Below are 26,134 nucleotides of genomic sequence, written 5' to 3' on the forward strand. Positions count from 1 at the left end.
TACAGATACCACTATGTATAAAAGCACTTCATCATGTCCTGTTGTCTGTAAGGGAAATGTTGACACAATGTTGAATAACGATTGCAGTGTTGTATAATATTCACGATGACAATGTAATTTTTGTGTGGAAGTTTACTTGCAAGAACATAACATACAAGAACCCCACCCCTCCCAAACCATTAAAGAATGTGAATTGGAAAAATGTTACTGGTTCAATACATTTTTGATTGTTTCCTTACCATCTCCTTTGAACATTTCTCCACGTTCTCAAATCAAACAAGACATTCAGCAGTAAACAATATGTGGTATAACTATGAGATGTTCAGTGAGCAGATGACAAACAATGCCAGACTGTGGCCCTAAAAAAGCATTTCAGTCATAAAAATATATTAATCTTTCTCCTTTATCGCCTTTTGATATAAATATAGATATTTAAATGTAATGTAATGAACATGCATTGACTAGTTCGAAAACAGAGTGCCTTAACTAAGAGCAAGATATAAGAACTAGAACATGTTGACATTATTTACTTATTGAAATGATACATAAAAGGTAATTAAAATGTTTAACGCACAGAAACCAGATGCCATCTGACAGGTGTTTGGCACACAAATGCAACAGGCAGAAAAAAAGTTCATAAAGTAACAGGCAGTCGCAGCTTTAAAAGGGATAGTTCACTCAAAAATAAAAAATCTGACATCGTTTACTCACCCTCATGTCGTTCCAAACGGAAATGACTCTTGTGTGAAACACAAAAGGAGATATTTAGCAGAAAGTACAAGTTGCTCTATTCCATTCAATGAAAGTGACTATCAAAAAGAGCAGCTTCTTTTGTGTTCCACAGGGAAAAAAAACAAAAAAAAACATGGGTTTGGAATGACATGAGGTTAAGTAAATGATGACAGAACTTTAATTTTGGGTTGAAATATTCCTTTAAAAGGCACTTTTCTGACATCAATATCTTGCGTTCTCCAGTTAAAAGAAACCCAATACATTCTTTAATTCTTCCAGCTTCTTCAACTCTTCTTCTGACTCACTCTGGCACTGCAGCAGTTGCTATCTCCACTTTTCCATGCATGTCCTTGTCAATCCTAAGAAGAAAAAATAATGATAACCATAAGGGATAAGAATTAAAAACATACCAACACTTCAGTTTGATTCGAAAAGAACATCTTTTGATTTTTTCCTCACACAATTTAACACAGAGACAACAAAAAGACGGTCTTATGACTTTACACTCAAAGGTTTAGTTTGATCACCAAGACAACTTTTTGATTGAGGTTAAAAACATTGTTATACAAACAAAAGGCATTTAAATCAATTAATGTGAAACTCAAGTCAGTTGATTCTGCATTACAAACTAGTTAAAAACATTTTATGAAGACAATTTGAAGCTTGTGCACGTTAAGCTGGTGTGGGTGGTTTTCAATGTGTTGTCATAAGTTTGCTAAGAAGGTCTGTGTTAGGAAAACAAGGTATTTGAAGTGTATTCTGACTCTAACTCTCTGTTTTTTCCCTATTATGAGATTTAAACAATGCATTCTTTGATGTGTAGTGGGACATGCAGTGAGAAGTGAGAATGTGCATCAGCCAGGCATGCATTTGAAAAAAAAAAAAAAAGTAAACCACCAGTGACTTTACTGTTCAAATCCTTCACCATGAAGTCTGATTTACTGGCATGGTCATACATACCACACTAACAGCAGCAGAACTGAGAGGACAGAACGTCAGAATCTAAATCTGTGAGACGTTCATTACAAACACAAGTAAGTTAGTGCATATGGCCATAAACCTGAATTAGAAACAGTTATTGGATGACTCAGATTTGGAGTATCACTAGCCTCCAATGTTCTGTCTAAACAACACACTTTCATGCAGACCAAAACAATTAATTTGGTAAAAAAAAAAAAAGCTAAATAAGCTTTTCAACTGGATTTTATATATGGCCACTTTATTAGGTACACCTTGCTAGTGCCCGGTTGAACCCCATTTGCCTTCAAAACTGCCTTAATTCTTTGTAGCATAGATTCAACAAGGTGCTGTAAACATTCCTTAGAGATTTTGTCCATATTGACATGAAAGAATCACGCAGTTGCTGCAGATTTGTTGGCTGCACATCCAAGATGTGAATCTCCCGTTACACCACATTACAAAGCTGCTCTATTGGACTGAGATCTGGTGACTGTGGAGGTCATTTGAGTATAGTGAACTCACAGTCATGTTCAAGAAACCAGTTTGCCAACCATCACTGCCAATAATGCACCTAAAACTGTCAATCAAAACATTAGCTGAGTAGGTACTACATTTGAATTTAAATTTACTTCACAACAGCTGAAAAAGTATGTTCTATATAGTATGTATGAAATCCGGACATACTACATCCGCCATGTTGTTACTGTCACATGACCTACCAGCGTCAGTTACATCCCTTCAACTCCATTCACAAACCCGTGGCCACATGGGATGGTAAAGTGTCCATCGTATACGCACTTCAAAATCTCACAGGAAGTCATCCGGGTACTTTTCGCCTACTATGAATACTATGAATTCAGACATACTACTCTGTTCACATACCGTTTTTCGCTTACTATATGGTAGAGAAGCATTCGATTTCAGACGCAGCGATTGTCTCAAACGCACACTGTAGTCTAACGTGGCATATAACAGAGATTTTAAAAATAATGTGCACATAAATGCCGTCATTCAGGCTGTTCACAATATATTATAACGCATTTAGGCAGCCTGAAATCATGATGGCTTGAAGTAGGCTTGCTGGGATAGACGGTGTTGCGGCTGAACATCGGCTGATATCATCACTTGCCCATCACCGTTTTGATTTTTTATAGTAATAAAAATCATATAGTTTAGTTAGAGAACAAACACTAGAATTAAAAACTAAACGTGTCTGCTCAATTCAGCGTGAGCCGAACGAGAATCGCAGCACAGATCAGCAGCAGGAGTTAGATTTTACCTCACTTTTGACTGACAAGGCGATGACGGAAGATTTGGTTTCAAAGCGAAATGTAAAAGCGCCAATTGAAGCGAGTTTGACATTATACTGTTTTGTTGTTGTGTTTTTCATTAAGAATAATACTGAACCCACCATTAAAGGTGCCCTAGAACTTCTTTTTAAAAGATGTAATATAAGTCTAAGGTGTCCCCTGAATGTGTCTGTGAAGTTTCAGCTCAAAATACCCCATAGATTTTTTTTAATTCATTTTTTCAAACTGCCTATTTTGGGGCATCATTAACTATGCACCGATATATAGGTGGCTGCCCCTTTAATTCTCGTGCTCCCCCTCCCCCGGAGCTCACGCTTGCCTTGAACAGCATAAACAAAGTTCACACAGCTAATATAACCCTCAAAATTGTTCTTTACAAGATGTTCGTCATGCATGCTGCTTGCATACATCGGATCATGTAAGTATAGTATTTATTTGGATGTATTACATTTGATTCTGAATGAGTTTGATAGTGCTCCATGGCTAAAGCTAACATTACACACTGTTGGAGAGATTTATAAAGAATGAAGTTGTGTTTATGAATTATACAGACTGCAAGTGTTTAAAAATGAAAATAGCGACTGCTCTTGTCTCAGTGAATACAGTAAGAAACGATGGTAACTTTAACCACATTTAACAGTACATTAGCAACATGCTAACAAAACATTTAGAAAGACAATTTACAAATATCACTAAAAATATCATGTTATCATGAATCATGTCAGTTATTATTGCTCCATCTGCCATTTTTCGCTATTGTTCTTGCTTGCTTACCTAGTCTGATGATTCAGCTGTGCACATCCAGACGTTAATACTGGCTGCCCTTGTCTAATGGCTTGATCATGAGCTGGCATATGCAAATATTGGGGCGTACACCCCGACTGTTACGTAACAGTCGGTGTTATGTTGAGATTCGCCTGTTCTTCAGAGGTCTTTTAAACAAATGAGATTTATATAAGAAGGAGGAAACAATGGAGTTTGAGACTCACTGTATGTCTTTTCCATGTACTGAACTCTTGTTATTTAACTATGCCAATATAAATTCAATATTTAATTCTAGGGCACCTTTAATGTAATCGCCGCTCCCAAATTGGCACATGAACATGTCTACATGCCTAAATGTGTTGAGCTGATTGGCTGATTAGATATCTGCGTTAACGAGTAGTTAAATAGGTGTACCTAATAAAGTGGCAGGTGAGGGTGTATTATCTGGATAATTTAAGAGCTTAGTAAATAAGAAATAAAGAAAATGCAGAATGTTTTCTTCTTCGTTTTATGTCATACCTTGACAGACATTTTTTCCCCAAAAACATTTTAATAAAATGTTGTCCAGTCCTTTGGATCTCCCTGTACTTTTTATATTATTTCTATGTTTTTGATTAAAAATTAAGTAAAATTTAAAAAATGAACTAAAAGCAAAGTAATATTTATAGTATTAAATTAAATGGAGTCTACCAAAATGAAAGAATCTGAAACCGCAACAGTGATAGGCAAAAACTACAGTAAATATTGCTAGCCTCAGTGGATTTTATAATGAAAGGTCAATGCTGCAATTTCAGAGCAAGTCAAAGCTTTTCGCTTTGGAAATTTGACAAATTGTACAAATCAGCTGCATTTACAACAAATTATAGTTAGATGGCACACACAGAAGGAATTTAGCATCTTGATGACAATCAAGGATGGAAAAAAAAAGCTCAAAAAGCAACTTTTGGGCCAATGACCAAGTATAGGTGGACACTTAATAAAGCCAAACGCTTAATTGTTAGTTTCGTGCAATTCAGATAAAGTCTACAGAGATCTGGCAGGGATCTCTGGAATGAAAATACAGATACCTTTTATGTTTTTTCCTATTTTTTTCTTCGTCAAACCTTAGAGGAAAGGCAGGGAGAAGGGGTTAGGGCATAGAGAGTTTCTGAAGATACAACAGCCAACAGAAACTAGTACTTAGCAGCAGATCAGACTTTCAATACAATAATTACGAAGCTGGAATACTGCCGAGAGAAGAAAACAGTATGGAAACTTCAGTATGGAAGGTAATTTATGTATTTAGCATAGCTTGTTCAGTGAAATGTATTTACAGTAGAAACTGATCATTTCCAAACAAAAACCAAAGGAAGTAGTGTTCAGGCAGGAGGAGGGATACTTACTGTTTAATGCAGTCTGGTATGGAAACATACTCCATCGGGACAAGCTCAGCCAGGTCTGTCAGGCTGTACACATACTTGATTTTCTGGCTAAATTTTGAGCTGTAATTGGAAGATTTGCATTGAATAAGGCTGCATTAAGATATGAGGCCACTGCAGAAAATCATATCTGAAGATAACTAGAAAAGGACTGACCTTATAAAAGGTTTCGTGAGGGCCAAGAGAGTGCGAATAAACCAGGACGGGTGCACAATTATCAAAGACTTCAAATTCTTCCTTAACCTTTAACAGAATAAGGTTGTGCGAACATAAAACTAGAATTTTGTTTCCAGGGTTCAGAGATTGTATACATTAAAGGTTTGAGAAAATGTTATTATTAATTTTTCTAAATATTAATTTTTTGTAATATGATTAAAAATAGATTAAAAGGGATAGTTTGAATGTCGAAATATACATTTTATAGTATTACAATATAATATAACAAAAAATATAATGTATTTAAATTTAAATAATTATTATTTTTTTTATTTATTCAAATGTTCATTATTATTAGTGTGTTTTTACACATTATTGGTAGTTTAAAGGATTAGTTCACTTTCAAATTAAAATTTCCTGATAATTTACTCACTCCCATGTCATCCAAGATGTTCATGTCTTTCTTTCTTCAGTCGAAAAGAAATTAAGGTTTTTGATGAAAACATTCCAGGATTTTTCTCCTTATAGTGGACTTCAATGGCCTCCAAACGGTTGAAGGTCAAAATTACAGTTTCAGTGCAGCTTCAAAAGGCTTTAAACGATACCAGACGAGGAATAAGGGTCTTATCTAGAGAAACCATCGCTCATTTTCTAAAAAAAAAATTTTAACCATAAATGCTCATCTTGAACTATAGCTCTCTTTTTCTTCTTCTCTATTTGAATTCCAGCAGTGTAGACACTGCTAAGTGTATTACTGCCCTCCACAGGTCAAAGTTTGAACTAAATTGTCAAATACAATAAGCTAGTGCAAGTATATAACAATTAGTTCAAACTTTGACCTGTGGAGGGCAGTAATACACTTAGCAGTGTCTACACTGCTGGAATTCAAATAGAGAAGAAGAGAGCTAGTTCAAGATGAGCATTTATTGTTAAAACGTATACAATTTTTTTATTTTTATTTTTTAATAAAACGAGCGATGGTTTCTCTAGATAGACCCTTATTTGTCATCTGGGATCACTGTAAACTGTAATTTTGAACTTCAACCATCTGGAGGCCAGTGAAGTCCACTATAAGGAGAAAAATCCTGGACTGTTTTCATCAAAAACCTTAATTTCTTTTCGACTGAAGAAAGAAAGACATGAACATCTTGGATGACATGGGGGTGAGTAAATTATCAGGAACATTTTAATTTGAAAGTGAACTAATCCTGATCTGTGTTTGGAATGAAATGAGAGCGAGGATAAAGACAGAATGTTCATTTCTGGGTGAACGATCCCTTTAAATTACTCAAATGAAATTCTGTTAGTAAACACTGTCAAAGAGATTCTCACCTTCGATCTATTTGCTGATAGCACTTCCTGAGCCAGCCCACACTCGGCATCTTTCGGCGCGAGGTGGCTCCATTCAGGTATACAATCATATAGTTCTCAGCTACAAGCAGTTCTAGGGTTCCTATGACATACCTGAATGATACACAAAATGTTAGTTGCAAAACTACCTGAGGTTTGAAGCATCAGGACTTGTCTACATCACCTCAAGAGACTGAAGGTGCAGTCACATTAGCGAAATTTTGGCAAATAAAGGAAAAAAAAGGTACATTCTCAATAGGATATTGATCAATGGTTTGACAGTCACTTTTAAATCAAGCAGCTTTCTGTTGGACAACAAGCCAAATCCACATAACCCACTTGAAAAATTTCAAAATCTGCATGGGTAAACATTTCGCCCTCACGCGAAATTCCCGATTGTGTGGATTCCTATTGAAATGACTGAAAACAATGGTAAATGTGACTGCACCTTTAAAGATATCTAGACATGTCAGTTAGTTCAACAGAAAAACTTGAATCATTGGTCTCCAAAACAAACACAAAAGAGCCTCAGGTGGCACAGCTATGGACTACAGAGTCAAAATCATGATGCATATTGTTGGGGGGAAAAGACATTACTGCAAAAGGAAAAAAAAAAATGTATGCTATGACTGTAACCCAAGAATTGCGATATTTTGCATATGAAAAGGTCAGGATTTGACTTCTACATGTCCATGAATGTGTGTTGACGAGATTAATACTGTATATAGTGTTTGTCGTCAAATAATTTATCATAATTTTCGTCAACGACATTTTTTCACGGACGAAAACAAGATGACGACTAAATAAAAAACAGTTTTAAATGACTATGATGAAAATCTACTATCATTTTCGTCAACTAATAAAAACGAGACAAAAATTATAGAGGGGGATGATTTGGGATAATATCCAGTCAGAACTGCTGTCCTGTGTGGAAGATGCGCACATTTGAAGTGTAACGTGCTGATCTAACCGCGGGAAACGCGGCGCTGTTGCGCGCTCTACAGGCTCGCGCAGAAGCACTTTTTTACACAAACTGTATTTAATTTAATTTCTATTTAATTCATAGTGAACTATTGTAGCTTCTGTCACAGGAAGGAAAGACTAAGAATATTATTTGACACATAATTCAATATATAGATTTTATAAGTATAAGGGTTATTATAGTAAACTAAAACCATTAAAAAAAACAAAAATGTTATCTGAAATAAAAAAAATAAATAAATAATTTTTTTTTAATTCATCTAATTTCCAAGCTTTAGCTTAACCTGATGTACTAAAATAACTAAAACAGGAATATAGAGATCTAAAAGCAAAAACTAAAAGACAAACACACACAAAGAATCTTTTAACTAAAATTACAATGAAAGCAGAAGAACTAAAAATCAAATCTAATCAATTTTTAACAAAAACTATAATAGTACCTCAATGATAAGTGTGTCAATCCCCGACAAGTACTGAATTGAGCTCCCTTAAGTGTCTTTTTGCACTTAAACGGTCAAAAACTGTCCATACAGTTGGTACAGTTGGTTGTCTTAAGTGAACATGAACAGTTTGGAGAATATCAGATGTATATCAGTGTACTGGATCTGTGTATTGTTAGAGAAATGCTTGCTTAATGCATTACAATTTATCTAAACCCTTTAGATTTTAGTCGACTAAATGATATTAAGTCGATTAAAACTAGACTAAAACTAAAACAATTTCTGATCACTAAATATGACTAAAACTAAATCAAATTAAAAACTGACAGGTTTTTATCTGTCCAAAATTGAAAAAAAATCTGTTTACAAGTGATTGGTCAGAGGAAAAATAGTGGCTCAATTCACTAAAGTTTCACAGTCCTTGAAAAACACAAATATTGCAATTAGTAGCAACACATATTTCATCAGTGTTGTCTGTACACTATTTTTGCAAAGACTACTGGAGAACTATTTGACTGTAATTGGTCACTTTACATGTAAGAGTTACTCTTACTATTTTTAAGTGTTCTTGACAAGAATAAGGTTAAGTTTACACAACAATGGTATACTAAAACTGAAAATAATCCCCGTTCACACGGATCCACAAAAATGACTAAAAATGCTGTATTATTTATGCCAAGCCAGTAGTTGGCGATGTCACTTTGTAAAGAAACACTACGCGCCTATAGACTGAACATGTAATACGCATACACATTGCATTTTTGTTGTTTACATGGAGAAGATAACGGTACATTTTCAAAAGCTTGCGTTTTCAGGCCACCAAAACGCCATTGTCATGCAAATTAATGGCCAAAACATAAAAAGTTTACCATTTTTAGTTGAAAATGGTGTCGTAAAAAAGGCCCCTAAGTCATATGGAACATCACAAGAAACATCTAGAACTCACTTGAAAAGATTGTCCATGATGTATCTGTAATTTGGTTGATTGCTCTCAGGCATAAAGCAAACAGCAAAGACGATGATGGCATTCAATCCATCGCCATAGTAACCTGTGAAAAAAGGGAAATATGTTTGAAAGTGGCCACTGGCAGACGTTTGAAGGTTAGTTTGCACTTTTACAGCTATTAAACAAGTTGACTGATCAGCTCATTGTGGAGTCTGTGTAAATGGCCATTATATAACAGCATGCAAAAGAGGCGCTTAGAATGAAAGCAGCAGCTGTTTGTTTGCAAAAGGGAGGAAGTGGAAAAAGAGGAGTGACAGACGGTAACAGGCGCTTCTGGCTGAAAAGGTGATCTAGAAAAGTGAGAATGCCACAAAAATATATTTGGTTTCACCCACTGACAGTTTGGAATTCACTTCCTGAATGGTGCAAAAAGAAAACGTCCTTGTGTAAATAACACACATGGAAATGTGTGGTCACTGACCTCCATGGCTGATAACCCTCTTGTAGGGCTCAATGGCCTTCATGTCCACTCGGTGCTCCTGCTCTCCGATACGGAAAACTCTCCAGCGACGGCCCTCCTCACGTTCCTCTGTGGTGGTGTACTCCCGCACCGACTCCACTCCTTTACGCAGCAGGTCTGTGCTTTTGGGTTTTGGGAGATCATCTGATGAGGGAAATAATAGGGTGTTATCCATTTAAGATTTGTTTGTTTTTTTTGAGTGTATGTGCGGCGTTTCCTTCACGGTTCAGTTCAGTGACTGTATGATTGGGAATGATGCTTTACCGATTTACAGTTCAAATGAAAAATAAATAATAATAATAATAATAAAAAAAAACATGTTCCGATAAGAGAAATCTGCCCCCCCATCCCCCAAAAACAAATTATTTGCACTTGTCCTATGGTCTTTTGGTTTAGCAGTATCAACTAGAAATGTATTTTATTTTAATATTTTAAATATTTTATTTATTTTTTTCCTCACAATTGTGAGCTTATACCTCGCAATTCAGACTTTATAACTCATGGCTGTGAGTTAATATCTCACAATTCTAAGAAAAGGTTTGAATTGCAAGATATAAAGTCACAATTCTGAGAAACGTCTTTCTGCGTTTAAAGTAATAATTACGAGATCTAAACTCACAATTCAGGTCCACGACTGACTTGAGAAGGCAGAATTTCACAATTGAGTTTATATCTATAAGTATTTGCAATTGATGGTGTGTCTCCCTTCGCAGGGCACACAGTTTGATTAAACGTTTCTCATGTCAGTCTCTTGCATGGTCGCGTGAGAAAAGTCGTGGCTTTCTTTCACCGCAGTGCACAGCAACAGCTGTGCTCACAGAAAAGCAAAAACGCTTCATGCTTTGCTTTAAGAAGTTCTGGGGCCGTTCACAATTGCGTCTTTTCCGCAAGTCAGTTATTATTTCAAATGTAGCCGCGCGGCAGGCGCGCCATAATGGGACACGCTGTCGCGACGCGCAGCAATTCTCAACTTCTCAGTGCCGCAGGAGGTCGTGTTAGATCAGCTATGGCCTTTCCGTAACAAAACATCAAAAGCTCAGCCGAACAGCTGACATAGCTGTCATGGTGTTTTTATATCTTATCTCCATCAATAACTTGAAAATGCAAGGGTGAAATCATTTATCCTTTGAAACATCCTATCCTCTGGAGAGCTCAGTTCATTTGCATGCGCTTTGGAAAGAAGGAGAAGCGGTGCGGCCGCGCCTTCCACGCGTTTTTAGACGCGATATGTGAACGGCCCCTATTCATAATTCTAAGTTCATGTTAAATTTAAAAAAAAATTTCAGTGACAGACAGCCCTATTCAACTGTTAATTTGAATCAGAAGGTTTTTATTAAAATTTTATATTTATTTATTTTATTGAAATGTGATCTTGTATGTACAACAAGGAAAATTATTGAAATTTGTTCATGTTTTTTTAATAAATCTTATTTGAATTTCAGTTTCATTTTGTTCAAAATATCGTGATACGTATCGTATCGTGAACTCCGTATCGAGATACGTACCGTATCGTGACCTGAGCGTATCGTTACACCCCTAGTTCACGAGCCGCTTGAGCTGAGGCGCTACAGCAATCTGTCACGACACTTTAAAGAGCCACAAAACAGTTTTTATTGTTCGAATTTCTTTTAAAAAAAGTTACACAATTTGAAAGCTTGGGCTTTGTTTAATATCATAAGTAGGGATGTGCACAAATAGTCGAATAGTCGTTCTGTAATTAATATTCGAAAAATAAAAATACTATTCGAATTTTACTAATGTTGCTTTGCTGGCCGTAAATGCAGTGAATCCATGATAAATCCTAAGCACTAAAACTCGCAGTTATAACTAAATGCACCGGGTGGCGCTGTGGAGCGTGTTTAACAAGTTTATTTTATTTGATCGTCACATAATGTTGTCGTCTGCCTCGCAAAGTTTGGAATTACTTAGATGAAAATGATCTTACAAAATGGAATTACTTTTGATCAAATTAATTAATGAAACTGAGTTATCATAATATCAACACCATAATGATAAAGCACATGAAATCTAAATACCCGTCGAGTGAGGAAAGACAGCTGTCCATCACTGCATTCACGACAGGTAAGCGCAGCTTTAAGTCATTCCCTAGTGAACCAAGATGATAACTTATCTGTTAGCAAAATGATTTTGAGGCATATGCTTCCTTTAAGTTTCATGGAGGGAGATATATTTACGAACAGAAAACAAAGTGCTAACTTACTGTTTAGAAACTTAGCTTAGCACACAGTTATATTATATTATCTTTGTGTCTCTGCAACGTCTGTCAGCACGGCTCGTTTTCTGACAAGAGCATATGGATATTATTGTTTTTCTCAACATGAACATGTGAACAATATGAACACGATAACCATATATTGACTCGAGTGTATATACGTTTTGTACAATAACTGGCGCTGTCTGCTTTATTAGTATTTTTCCCGCTCGCGCTGCTTGAGATTAAATGCTTTTGTTCTTAATATTTTCTGTTTACACATATTGTTTAATGCTTTGAACTAAAAGAAAACCTTAAGATATAATGTAAGCTTGTTGTGTATATTGCCTAATTGTAAGCTTGTTCAGAAATGGTTACTAAATATTGATGAATATAAAACAATAACGTCTTTCTCGTTTAACCTCATTTAAATAAACGAATATTCGTTTTTTACGAGCCCAAATATTCGAATACAATATTTTGGAAAAATGCCCATCCCTAATCATAAGTAACCTGCTCTGTCTTGTCTGTCGACGTGTTGTCAGTGTCCTCTTTGCTCTGCAGTGTATTTTTCACTCTGTGTGGCGTGACAGCGCCATGGCTTGTCGGACAAAGCAACAGTAACTAAGGGGGGGCACTGTTGCCAACTATTTTCAAAGGAAAGTAGCTAAAGCCTGCCCAAAAAGTCGCTAAATGTCGCTAGATGACGTCATGGGTAAATTAGCATATTCGTGACGTCATCACGCCGGTTGCATTCTGCCTGCCTAATGTGTTTTCTCTCCTAATCCGTGCTCACATAGCCTACTGTATTTTAATACAATATAATATAATATAGCCGAATGTCAAATAAAGCTGTTCTCATATATATATATATATATATGCCTATATAATTTTTTATTTTTTTGTCCGGCAACAAAACGCGTATGATATAATGAATGACATTTTTATACATTTGTAAATTACATGAATTCAGAGAGTTCGGAAACTGGATGAACTAAAGCTCTGTGATAGTGAGTAAAATAAGTGATAATAAGCACACGAGAAAAATGGAAATTAAAACCATCAAACTAAATTCTTTAAATATAAAACAAAGGAGAATCAGAAATAGTGTTTGGTCCGTGGCAACACTGTGTGCTCGTATGTACTCGCTCATTCACATCTGTCAGATGCCGTGCACTCAACGGTGCTGCTGCTCCTCTCAGCCGCTCAATGACGGCAGCGGGAAAGCAAGACCTCGCGCTCACAGGACAGTGCTGGTGACATTTGAAAAGTTACTGAGGTTTGTCCAAAAAGTCGCTAGATTTGTCGCTAGGCGCTTTTTTGAAAAATTGTCGCTAAAGGGGTCTGAAAAGTCGCTAAATCTAGCGACAAAGTCGCTAAGTTGGCAACAATGAGGGGGGGAGGTTTTTGCGAAGGGTCCATTCTGACATTATAACTCACAATTGCAAGTTTGTATCACAATTCTGAAACAGAAAAAGTCAGAATTTTCCGATATAAACTCGCAATTGTGAGAAAGAAAAAAAAAGTCAATTAAAATTTGTATTCAGTGGCCGAAACAATCTTCCATATAAACTTCCTAAAAGTTCAAAACAAGGTACAAATGAAAACTCTGTTTACTCGCTTCTGTGTGCCAGAACACAAATGAGCACATGACTATGATAAAATAAACTCTTTTATGTGTACATGTCTCTATGAAATTCTTAAACCTGTAGCACAAAACTGTCTGTATCACAAACGTTGGCCAAAAATCTCAGGTAGCATCGCATATATTTCTTCAATAGGGAATAATCCTGAATCCATTTCAAGATGCTCCAAAATGTTCCGAGATGGCAGATTAGAGGGAATTACATGAATTTTATTCAAGTATGACAGAAACGGCAAGGATTATTCGCGTGTGCAATGTATTTTCTGAGCTTTTTAAAGGTCCCTTTCTTCGTGATCCCATGTTTCAAACTTTAGTTAGTGTGTAATGTTGTTGTTAGAGTATAAATAAAATCTGTAAAATTTTAAAGCTCAAAGTTCAATGCCAAGCGAGATATTTTATTTAACAGAAGTCGCCTACATCGAACGGCCAGTTTGGACTACATCCCTCTACTTCCTTCTTTAATGATGTCACTAAAACCCACATTCCCACAGGAATACACAAGAGTTGCGTTTGTAGAGTGTGTTTGTCGCCATGTCGTCGAAACGCTGTTATTTTCATCCCGCAGTCCAATCACCGGGTCTGATTCCGGCTCAAATTGATAGGGTAAAATTAAAGACATGTTTACAATAACACTGAGCGCATGCATCTCCACGTTATGGTAAGAGGCGTGACCTTTACGGGCACGGTGCGCTAAACTGCTGTCGAATCACAACACAGGAACCGCTGGCACAATCAGAACTCGTTACGTATTTCTGAAGGAGGGACTTCATAGAACAAGGAAGTCATCAGCCCGTTTTTATGACAGTGGAAACAGCGGTATACAGATAAGTAAATTATGTGAAAAATACTGTGTTTTTTTACACGCGAAACATGAACACATGTTATATTGCACACTATAAACACAATCAAAGCTTCAAAAAAAACACGAAAAACGGGACCTTTAAAAGTATGTAGCGGTTAGCTTAGCAACATGCTAATATAAGACAACAGGAATCAACTGTATGTGTAACTTATTTGAGCTTTTCAAATCAGTCACTTCAAATTTGATTGATATATTGTCTTAGAAGGGAGCTGCCAATGTAGACAGTAGGTAGCAGTAGACAGTGAGGCAGCTAACTAGGTTTTGGAACAGAGCTAATGCTAATACACCAGTACCTACATACATGCTAGTGAAAATATACTTGAGTTTTTAACAGCTCAATATAAATTCATCTGTTATAATGTCTAAGAACCCTTTCACTTTTGTCAGTTTCTTAAAACACTTAAGTACACTTTGCAATAATTTCGAATGACAAATTTTACTTTAAAGTATATTTGAAAACATTATGTTGCAATAATCATTTGCTGTTCTTTAAAGAACGCAAATTTTGATGTGTTGACAAACATACTTAAGTACGTCTACAGTACCTGATTATAATTTTAACTGTAGTGTTATTTAATATAACATTTAAAATGTATATTTTTTAAATGTATTATGTGTAATTAGAATCTATTTAAATACATTACTTACTTAAAAATGACATTAAAGTATATTGAAGTTTACCATAAATGCTTGTAAACTTTAACATATGAAGTTACATTTAAAGATGTACTTAAGTGATTCTAAATGTCAAGAAATTGCATTTAATATAAATTTAAACTATAATACATTTTAATTTAGTTGTTAATAACATGCAATTAAGTGTCTGAAAAGTACTAAATGCTAAATTCTTTTTCACCAAATAAAGCTGCAGTGTTTTTGCCTTTAAAGCGGAACTCAGTAAGATTTGCAAAGCTCCCCCTACAGTTTCCTTCAGTCAATCACACTGTCGTAAATACTCCAAGCGCAGCTCTGGACTACAACGACTACAACGCTCACCAGCGCAGTAGTTTTGGCAAATACAGTACAAGAAAGAGGAGGTGGGTAATTTGCAAATACAGTACACTCGATGGAGGTGGTTAATTTTAGAAATTGTCTTATAAAGTCATAATATATACATTGTTTTTGAATTACCGTAAAGCATTTTGTCACTCTCGCATGAACGTGAGGCGAGATTGTGTCGGGTCGATGCAGCTCAACTTGCAAGTGCTGTATTCTGCCGTATATGTGCCAGAGGGGGTTAGTGCTCACCTCAAACACACCACTACAAGTCAATTAACCATCGTAAGGACTTAGAAAACTTTTTATGAAGGTAAAAAAAGTTACTTAGTTCTGCTTTAAATTCAAAAAGTGATTTAACAAAAATGATCAGGACACCAAAATGAGGCTGATTAACAGAATCAGATCTGATGAGATTGGAGGAAAAACCATGCACAAATCAAAATCCAACCATCAAAATTTTCCAACACAAAAACAATGGATAACGTCTGATTTGTAGTGCCATTTCAAACCATACCAAAAGGGTGATATCTCAAAAAGAAAATGAAATCAATGTTGTAGGACTTGATCAGGGAGTAAAAACATCCAGTCAGGTAACCTTACCACAAACCGCAGGCCTGTAGCCTGTCGCAAACCAATGAGAAGAAACAATCCTTCCAGGACATAGAGAAGAGAGCAGCGGGACAGAAAAACAAAACAAGAACACATAATACTGTTTAACTAAGAGTTATTGCACAAAGCTGGTCCATGAAAAGATCTCTGTGCTGTTAGTAAGGAGCATTTCTACAGGATCAGAAAGACACAAGTTTGCAAAAGGCTGCAAAATGACTAAATAATTCGATTAGTCGCTGTTAGGGATTATGTTATGTTAAACCATTAACATTTAAAAGGTTAAACCACCATCATACCTTCCCACTCAAACTCGTTGCTGTTGTCTGAAGGGGTGTCTATATCATCCAGGTCCAGTTCTGTACTCTCATCCAGCTCATCTGACAGGATCGAGCCTTCACTGTGGTCTAGGTTTAGGCTGATTTCCGGAGCCAAAAGTTTCTTTTTAGTTTTCTTTGCACTGTTTAGTCCGTAAGACTGTGAAGCTGCAATTTAAGTTAAAAGAACAAAAGCTAAATAATAGTTTCCTGACAATAGTAAAAAATGAATAATTCAATCTACATATCATGTATATTTGAGTGCATATCATTATGGCTTACAAGGTGCTCCTTCGCCAGAAGACCCAGTGAAAAGCTCCTCATCAAGCTGAATATCTTCCTCCTCTGGAAGTGGCCTGGCAACCCAAATAAAATATATATATTTTAGGGCTGTCAAAATGAACGTGTTAATTTTGTGATTTCTGTTTAATAAGTTAAAAATATTTAACGCAATTAATGGAGCATCTTTTACTTTATATGATCAAGCTGTCATTCATTCAAATGCTTTTAAAACATTCAAGCATGATAAGACAAAAACACAACTCAAATCGACTCTATGTGAGCACAGACATTTAGCGCACACACACAGAAAGCTGCTTCTCAGACAGAGTTCTCTTTCGCACTTGAATGGACAAAAACACACAAAATTATGTCAAAATTCCCGTTAGTGGAAAGTATCCTTGTAAGCACAATGCTAAATGAGTTATAAAGTCTTAAAAGAATGTAAACCTGCTGTCAATGTTACAACCCGAATTTCAGGAAATGTTGGGACGTTTTTTAATTTTGAATAAAATGAAAAATAAAAGACTTTAAAAATCACATGAGCCAATATTTTATTCACAATAGAACATAGATAACATCAATGTTTAAACTGAGAAATTTTACAATTTTATCCACAAAATGAGCTCATTTCAAATTTGATGTCTGCTACAGGTCTCAAAATAGTTGGGACGGGGGCATGTTTACCATGGTGTAGCATCTCCTCTTCTTTTCAAAAGAGTTCGAAGACGTCTGGGCATCAAGGTTATGAGTTTCTGGAGTTTTGGTGTTGGAATTTGGTCCCATTCTTGCCTGATCTAGGTTTCCATCTGCTGAAGAGTTTGTGGTCGTCTTTGATGTATTTTTCATTTAATGATCCACCAAATGTTCTGGATAGGTGAAAGATCTGGACAGCAGGCAGGCCAATTCAGCACCCGGACTCTTCTACGATGAAGCCATGCTGTTGTAATAGCTGCAGTATGTGGTTTTGCATTGTCCTGCTGAAATACACAAGGCCTTCCCTGAAATAGACGTCATCTGGAGGGGAGCATATGTTGCTCTAAAACCTTTATATACCTTTCAGCATTCATAGTGCCTTCCAAAACATGCAAGCTGCCCATACCGTATGCACTTATACACCCCCATATCATCAGAGATGCTGGCTTTTGAACTGAACGCTGGAAGGTCTCCCTCCTCTTTAGCGTCTGTGATTTCCAACAAGAATGTCAAATTTGGACTTGTCTGACCATAGAGCACTTTTCCACTTTGAAACAATCCATTTTAAATGAGCCTTGGCCCACAGGACACGACGGCACTTCTGGACCATGTTCACATATGGCTTCCTTTTAGTTGGCATCTGCAGATGGCACGGCGGATTGTGTTTACCGACAGTGGTTTCTGGAAGTATTCCTGGGCCCATTTAGTAATGTCATTGACACAATCATGCCGATGAGTGATGCATTGTCGTCTGAGGGCCCGAAGATCACAGGCATCCAATAAAGGTCTTCGGCCTTGTCCCTTACGCAGAGATTTCTCCAGTTTCTCTGAATCTTTTGATGATGTTATGCACTGTAGATGATGAGATTTGCAAAGCCTCTGCAATTTGACGTTGAGGAACATTGTTTTTAAAGTATTCCACAATCTTTTTACACTCTTTCACAGCTCTGCCCATCTTTACTTTTGAGAGACTCTGCCTCTCTAAGACATCCCTTTTATACTTAATCATGTTGATTTGAAAGTCTTTTAGTTTTCATTTTATTCTAATTTAAAAAATGTCCCAACATTTCTGGAATTCGGGTTGTAATAAAAGAACTAAAACTCTCACTCACTTACTCACTGCTCTTTACTGAATAACTATTGTAGCTTTAACAAGCTTTTAACAAGTTTTATTTGTAGTAAAAACTTATTTTAGTAACTATTTGAATATTATTTTGAAATGCAATTTATTCCTGTGATATAAAGCTGAATTTTCAGCATCATTTCTCCAGTCTTCAGAGTCATATTCAGAAATCAGTCTAATATGATTTTGTGCTCAAAAAACATTTCTTATTATCAGTGTTGAAAACAGCTGTGCTGTTTCATATTTTTGTGGAAACTATTTACAGGTTTTCAGGATTCTTTGATTTAAAAATGTAAAACAATGTAAAAGTCTTTAGTCTTTACTGTCACTTTTGATAAATGTAATGTGTCCTAACTGAAGTAATAATTTCATTTAAAACTCTTATTGACCCCAAACTTTTGAATGGTAATGTATGTTGCAATACATATCATGAAAAAAAAGGGAAAAAAGAAAAAAAAACACAGCTATCATACACATACATAACAGCCTACCTGGGGAAATCCTCATCTTGCCACTCCTCCTTTAGCTCCACCCCTTCCATTCTCAGCCGTGCCTCTGTGGTCGCCACGGACTCCTGGTGCTCAAAACTGAAGGAAAAAGAAAATGACATTAGGCAACTGTTTTGACTTTAAAAAAACTTTAGTTCATAGTCTGTTATTCACCCACTAAAAAAACCAATACGTCCGAGCTGAAAGAGTCCAGAAGTCAAAATCCAACACTGGCTGATAGTCATTCATCACAGAGCTCAATAGTTACAGAGAAATGGCTGAAAAGAGTTTTGAACTGCCTAATAAGACCATTGCACATTAAGACGCAGTGTTATGGCATTAAAAAAAAATCCATATGGGCCTCTTTGGTGCGTTAATCTCAAATACAAAGGCATGTAAACCCTTGAGGACTTCATACACAACAAATTCTGTTACATACAAGATAAGCTCTTTTACAAATGGAAGTAGACGAAAGATTTTCACCTTCTTTGGGGAAAGATTTGGGTGGTGACTCTGAAAAGGCTTGAAATTCTTGGACTGTGTTCAAAGTTCAATGTTTTGCCATAAAGAACAAACCCGCTTTAATTTCTTGGAAACGGAGCAGATTAGGATGCCCTTCTTGCTAGAACTAAAGTCATTTCACAGTGAGATCGTCGATAGGACGGGATGCTCCTCAAGAATACAGGGTTGATATTTTATATTTAATTACCAAACACTAGATCCAATGTTTGAATACATTTATGATTTAGACTGTAACAGAAGAAAAAACAGAGAAATGCATTGTCATGAGATGTGTTCAGGCTGAAACTAAAACTATAAAAAAAAAAAAAAAACACACACATTTTCATTACTTGAAATAAAATAAACGTTAACAGAAATGAAATATACAAAAACTTAAAATTATTTTATTTCAGCTAGTTGCCAAGACAACATTTTCCATGTTCATTTAGTTTAACTTGATGTTAATAACATCATAGTAACAAATAATGTTCATCTTCTATGGGGTTTTCAACCCTGTTACCATAATTTGGTATGCGTCTAAAGAGTTTAAAACCCTTATTTGGGTGATTTTTAAAAATTAACATTAAATAAACATCCACTTTAAACAGAAAGTATATATATATATATATATATATATATATATATATATATATATATATATATATATATATAACTATGCCAGAATTGGCAACGGGATTGAAAATAACGGGGTAGCTATTTTGAGAGCAAATGTTTGTTTGTAGCAGTGTTATTTTAGTATAGTATATCTAGTATTGTGGCATTTAGCTTTTTTATATTTGAAGTTTCAATTTAATTTTAGTTTATGTGCTTTTATCATTATTTTTTGTTTAGCGATTTTTTTCATTTAGCTTTATTTTTCAATTTTAGTACTCAATTTAGGACTTGATCAGGGAGTACTTTAGTACTCATTTCAGTTAGTTGCCAAAACAACATTTCTAAGTTTTTCTAACATTTCTAACCTGAAGCTAAGTTGATACTTATATTTTAGTTTATTTTTATTTATTTAAATACAGTAAAAATAGTTCATTAGTTAACACAATAGCTAACGTCAGATTTAACAATGGAGAGTCAATAAAATAGACATTAAAAATTTCTGCTTGTGTTACTTCTAGTTCATTTGTCACACAGGAAATAGAGATAAGATTGCATACTTCATATTTTGGCGAATACATGCATATCAATTATCCAGATATTCCATGTATTCGGAAAACATGCATACTACACACAATATTTAGACTGCATACTGCAAAAACAGCATATAAGTATACTATTTTAAATGCATGACTTTCAATAAAAAAATAAGTTTCTATATAAAATACGCTTTTCATAACCTAAAAATATCTAATTTCCATCAACTTTGTCCTGTTATTTGTGCGTGTGTGTTTTGTGAGTACGGGCTGTTATGTCTTCCGATTTTAATGAATGAGGCACAGCAAAGGAGTCATTCATCCACCAGCTGTTTAGTCATTTCAAAGAGAGGCTGGCGCTCAGATGTGAGGGGGAGACATGGACACTGGTTAACTGTGGATGGGAGCTAATTGCCATGCCATCCATGTGGTAGCTGTCATACTCCTCCAGGGGGAATGTCTGCTGCTCTTTATGCCACCCTTCCTAGAAGAGATCTGCAACAGTTCACACTGTTGTGTCATGGGACACAACGCCGCATGTTTTCTCATGTCAGTTTGCTAAAACTAGCTTTATGTAAATGACTTTCTTCTTTGGAACACACACAATTTTTTTTTTTTTTTTTTTTTTTTTTAATGATGTTGCAACTGTTTTTGTCCATACAATGAGTCAAAAGGGGTCCAAAACAACTTTGGACTCGACTGACTTTTACTGTATGGACAAAACCAACATTGAGATATATATATATATATATATATATATATATATATATATATATATAAAACAAACAAAAAAAATGTGTTCATGACATGAGGGCGAGTATCTTTTTAAGATTTTTTTATTCGATTTTAAATGGATAGAATATTCAATGTTTGTACACACTTGAGGTCAAAGTAGATGACTGAATAGACTATACACACCTGGAGACTGTTATGAATATATAACCTGCAGGCGTATATCTTTTGCATGTAACCACACCCATAAGTAAGTGACAGTAACAGCACAGAATCAAAAGGCACTCTATGAATAGGGTGCAAAATAAAGTGTGAAACTCAAAAATCAAGTTTTATTAACGGTCAATTTTTTTTTTTTTTTTTTTAATAGGGTTTTCAATCAATTTGGTATGTGTCTAAATAGTTTAAAATTACACAAATAAAATTAAAATAAAAACTAGTTCAGAATTGGTAACAGTGTTGCAAATAACAGTAGCTAGTTTGGGAGCAAATGTTTGTTTTAGAATTATTTCGCATTTATTAATATTCTGAATTTGATTTTTTTTTTTTTCAGTTTTCATTTTAATTTTAGTTTGTCTGTTATGTGCTTTTGTCAACTCTTATTTTTACATCAGTTTTAGTGCTTTTAGTACTTCAACTTAAATTATTTCAGTTAGTTGCAAGTAGGGCTGGGCGATGTATCGAATGCTTTTGTCACGAGCATTTCTTCAGTAAAGCCGGTTCCCTGATTACCGCTAAATCGCCATCACCTGCTTTCAAATGGAGCGGCATTTAATAGACAGAGCCGTAGATCACTGATAAGCCACGCAATATCGCGTTCAATATCGATATGTATCGCCGTAGATATTGAACGCGATATTGCGTGGCTTATCAGTGATCTACGGCTCTGTCTATTAAATGCCGCTCCATTTGAAAGCAGGTGATGACGATTTAGCGGTAATCAGGGAACCGGCTTTACTGAAGAAATGCGCGTGACAAAAGCATTCGATACATCGCCCAGCCCTAGTTGCAAGACATTTCTAATTTTCTGAGATTTTCATCTAATACTTATTTTAGATTATTTCAGCTTTATTTTAATTAATGAAAATGTTTTTTTTTACCCTTTTGCATGTAATTAAAGGGGGGGGCTATAATGCTATTTCATGTATTCTGACTTATTTACACTGTTAAAGAGTTGGTGGTGAGCAAAACTGCATCAAATGTCTGTGTTTTGTTGGCAATTGGCAAGCAAGTGCATAAAATGTAAACAACACAAACATTTTTGTTTCCTTTTTATTTATAATGATGTCACAGCTTGCAGATGATCTCTACACAAAAGCTGCAGGAACTTTGCTGCCGTACCATGGATGCAGCAGGCGCAATGATATTACACAGTGCCTGTGACCCCCTGCTTGCACAGGGAGCGTGCCTTGCAACTATGGAGACATTTGTGAGAGACGCTGCGTAATATCATTGCGCCTGCTGCACTCATGGTATGGCAGCAAAGTTCCTTGATTATTTCGCCGGAATGAGAGTATAGATCCTAGCCATATCGGCCTAGAAAATCGCAACTTTTCATTTTCTGTTCGTCTTAGTACACGATGTAACTACAGAAGAGTCAAGTTTTAAATAGGAAAAATATTGAAACTCTTTGGTCATTTTTGAGCGAGATGCTAACGGTCTAATCAGATTCAATTAACTATGCTAAGCTATGCTAAAAGTGGTACCGCCAGACCCAGAGATCGGCTGAATGGATTCGAAAACGGTAAAACTCAACAGTTTAACTCTAGGGGAGTTGGAAAATTAGCCTATTTGCAAAAAAAAAAAAAGTGGAGTGTTCCTTTAAAGGGATAGTTCACCCAAAAATGAAAATTTGATGTTTATCTGCTTACCCCCAGGGCATCCAAGATGTAGAGGACTTTGTTTCTTCAGTAGAACACAAATGATGATTTTTAACTCCAACCGTTGCCGTCTGCAGTCATATAATGCGTGTCAATGGGAACTCCATCTATAAGAGTCAATAAACATGCACAGACAAGTCCAAATTAAACCCTGCGGCTCGTGACGACACATTGATGTCCTAAGACACGAAACGATCGGTTTGTGCGAGAAACCGAACAGTATTTATATAATTTTTTACCTCTAAAACACCACTATGTCCAACTGCCCACCACATCCGGTTGGTGAGGTCTGATCGCGCTCTGACAACAGAAGTAATGTCTAGCACTCATTGAAGCAAAGCGCAAAACATCACTTCTGTCATCAGAACGCTTTTTTTTTTTTTTTTACCTTACTAACCGGATGCTGAACGCAGTTGGACATAGTGGTGTTCTAAAAATAAAAAATGATATAAATACTGTTCGGTTTCTCGCACAAACCGATCGTTTCTTCAATGTGTCGTCACGAGCCGCAGGGTTTAATTTGTATTTGTATGTGCATGTTTTTTTGACTCTTATAGATGGAGTTCCTATTGACACGCATTAATCGGCTGACAGACGGCAACGGTTGGAGTTAAAAATCATCATTTGTGTTTTACTGAAGAAACAACGTCACCTACATCTTGGATGCGCTGGGGGTAAGCAGATAAACATCAAATTTTCGTTTTCGGGTGAACTATCCCTTTAAAGGGTTAGTTCACCCAAAAATTTAAATTCTGTCATTTATTACTCACCCTCATGCCGTTCCACACCCATAAGACCTTCGTTAATCTTCAAAACACAAATTAAGATATTTTAGTTGAAATCCGATGGCTCCGTGAGGCCTCCATAGGGAGCAATGGACACTTCCTCTCTCAAGATCCATAAAGGTACTAAAAACATATCTAAAATCGGTTCATGTGAGTACAGTGGTTCAATATTAATATTACAAAGCGACGAGAATATTTTTGGAGCGCCAAAAAAACTAAATAACGACTTATTTAGTGATGGCCGATTTCAAAACAATGCTTCAGGAAGCATCGGAACACAAATGAATCAGTGTATCAAATCTGCTCTTCGGAGCGCCAAAGTCACGTGATTTCAGCCGTTGGCAGTTTGACACGCGATCTGAATCATGATTTGACACACCGATTCATCTGTGCTCCGATGCTTCATGAAGCAGTGTTTTGAAATCGGCCATCACTAAATAAGTCGTTTTTTTTTTTTTTTTGCCGCTCCAAAAATATTCTCGTCGCTTTATAATAGTAATATTGAACCACTGTATTCACACGAACTGATTTAAATATGTTTTTAGTACCTTTATGGATCTTGAGAGAGGAAGTGTCCATTGCTCCCTCACGGAGTCATCGGATTTCAACTAAAATATCTTAATTTGTGTTCCAGAGATTAACAAAGGTCTTACGGGTGTGGAACGGCATGAGAGTAAGTAATAAATGACAGAATTTTCATTTTTGGGTGAACTATCCCTTTAACATTTGCCAAAAATAGAACTTTTTTTTGTTGTTGTTATTAAAAAAAAACAATCAAACAAGTCCAGCCCAGGTGAAAAAAAAGTAACGCAAAAGTAATGTAAAGCATTACTTTTCATAAAAAGTAATGCAATTAGTTACTTTTTTAGGGAGCAAAGCAATATTGTAACGCATTACCCAACACTTTATATCAGTGTCAAACGACTTCACAAACTAGAATAAAATGTAGGGCGGGACTTGATTTTGTTCATGGAGAACTGATTGGAAGTTTGTGGTTCGCTATTGGTCGATCTCATGAGTGACAGGTTGTTCCGCCCTCACGCCAATAAACACGTCATCATCAGATAAGTTATTTTGATTAAAGATCACGTTGGCACTTCTTTTTTTTTTAAGGTGCACAGATAAACCATTTATAATAAAGACTGCTATATTCCATAAAAACAAGGATTGTGAATTTTGATTTCACAGGGACTTTAAAAACATTACCTTCCATTGTGTTCAGCGGCTGAAGAGAGAGTGTGCAGTGGTCGCACAGGAGTTGAAGTCCTCACGCCTTGTTTTTGTCTATTGTCTGGAGTCGCTGCTTCCTGCGGCGGATCTCCTGTTCGGATCCCACTGTTCCCATTCGCCAGTGAATTCCCTGTTATGGAGTCGTCAGGTAGTTCTTCCGCAGAATGAGCCGATGATAATGATGTTGGGCTACTTATATTTCTGTTTTCTTGCGTCTCAAATGTCCGGTTGGGTGTGTCTGATTCGGGATTACTTTTGTTAGCGTTCATATCACTCGAGTCTCTCTGGTTTGAGACTTCTTCAGTCGCTATCACATCTGTGGCCATGATCGATCACGTCGGATCGATTATTATCGATCAGCAAAACACAAGAAAAACAATGCTTTGCACGAAAAACAAACCTTAATAATAAACCAATCAGGTCTTTACATAATCTAAGATATCTCTGATTAATATTAATACTTATAATAGATTGTGTTTAAAATACGAGCGTTTATGTGGCTATCAAGTACGCTGAAAAACAATCTTGTCCTTTTAAGTAAACTCCCCGATGAGTGTGTTTAGTGCGCAGTCAGTCCCTTTTCCTCTCCTGCTTCCTTCCTACAGCACAACTGCTGTCAGTTTAAAAGATATAAAGGTGAGAATGCGTGTCAATCATATCAAAACACATGCAGATAATACTTAAAATGGTCGATAACGGTCTAGAGGACAGTTTTAATAGCTGACAAACTCTGCAGACCCATCTCATCTGTTGCTTTAACCGGCCGTCATTCTTCTTTTGGAAGTGTCGGGGAAATTAAGGTGAAGTCTGACTCAATAATACCCAAACTTCCGGTCCTTATTTTGATCTCATTCAAAATAAAAGTCTCCGGTTTCTTTACGAATGAGCTCAGAAATTAACATTTTTATTTCTGTAGATTTTTTTAAAAAGTGGAAATATTTTATTTAGTGTTTATTTCGTCAAATCATGCGAAAAGTGCAAAACTAACATTTAATTGTGTGTATGGGATACATAGAATGCTAGCCATGAAATTAGCCTTAGCAAGACTTTCCA

General features: G+C 36.0%; 1 protein-coding gene across 6 annotated transcripts; it reads right to left on the reverse strand.

Moving 5' to 3' along the window:
- Nucleotides 1-117: 117 nt before the first annotated feature.
- On the reverse strand, nucleotides 118-25,896 carry bnip2 (BCL2 interacting protein 2). 6 transcript variants are annotated; one of them, XM_048157801.1, is made up of 12 exons: nucleotides 25,058-25,896; nucleotides 18,809-18,904; nucleotides 16,502-16,575; nucleotides 16,202-16,387; nucleotides 9,540-9,722; nucleotides 9,059-9,161; nucleotides 6,674-6,805; nucleotides 5,342-5,428; nucleotides 5,150-5,248; nucleotides 4,835-4,870; nucleotides 1,693-1,740; nucleotides 118-1,091 (listed from the first exon to the last, which is right to left on the reverse strand). In XM_048157801.1, exons 1-11 carry the CDS (start codon nucleotides 25,405-25,407, stop codon nucleotides 1,728-1,730), a joined length of 1,359 nt encoding a protein of 452 aa, XP_048013758.1. In that variant the 5' UTR covers nucleotides 25,408-25,896; the 3' UTR covers nucleotides 118-1,091; nucleotides 1,693-1,727. The 6 variants fall into 6 exon arrangements, with proteins under 6 accessions (XP_048013758.1, XP_048013760.1, XP_048013754.1 ...); XM_048157803.1 differs by lacking the exon at nucleotides 4,835-4,870; XM_048157797.1 differs by lacking the exon at nucleotides 1,693-1,740.
- Nucleotides 25,897-26,134: the final 238 nt, after the last annotated feature.

This window comes from Megalobrama amblycephala, linkage group LG15 (genome assembly GCF_018812025.1).
Source record: "Megalobrama amblycephala isolate DHTTF-2021 linkage group LG15, ASM1881202v1, whole genome shotgun sequence".
NCBI lineage: Eukaryota > Metazoa > Chordata > Actinopteri > Cypriniformes > Xenocyprididae > Megalobrama > Megalobrama amblycephala.

Bases quoted from the DNA above. Each gene is read 5' to 3' on its own strand.
- bnip2 (XM_048157797.1), bottom strand. From the start codon at position 25,407: ATGGCCACAGATGTGATAGCGACTGAAGAAGTCTCAAACCAGAGAGAC. The intron at 16,576-18,808 runs GTAGGCTGTTAT...TTGGGTTGCCAG, and splicing joins CAAGATGAGGATTTCCCCAG to GCCACTTCCAGAGGAGGAAG. The intron at 5,429-6,673 runs GTGAGAATCTCT...ATTCTGTTAAAG, and splicing joins TATCAGCAAATAGATCGAAG to GTTAAGGAAGAATTTGAAGT.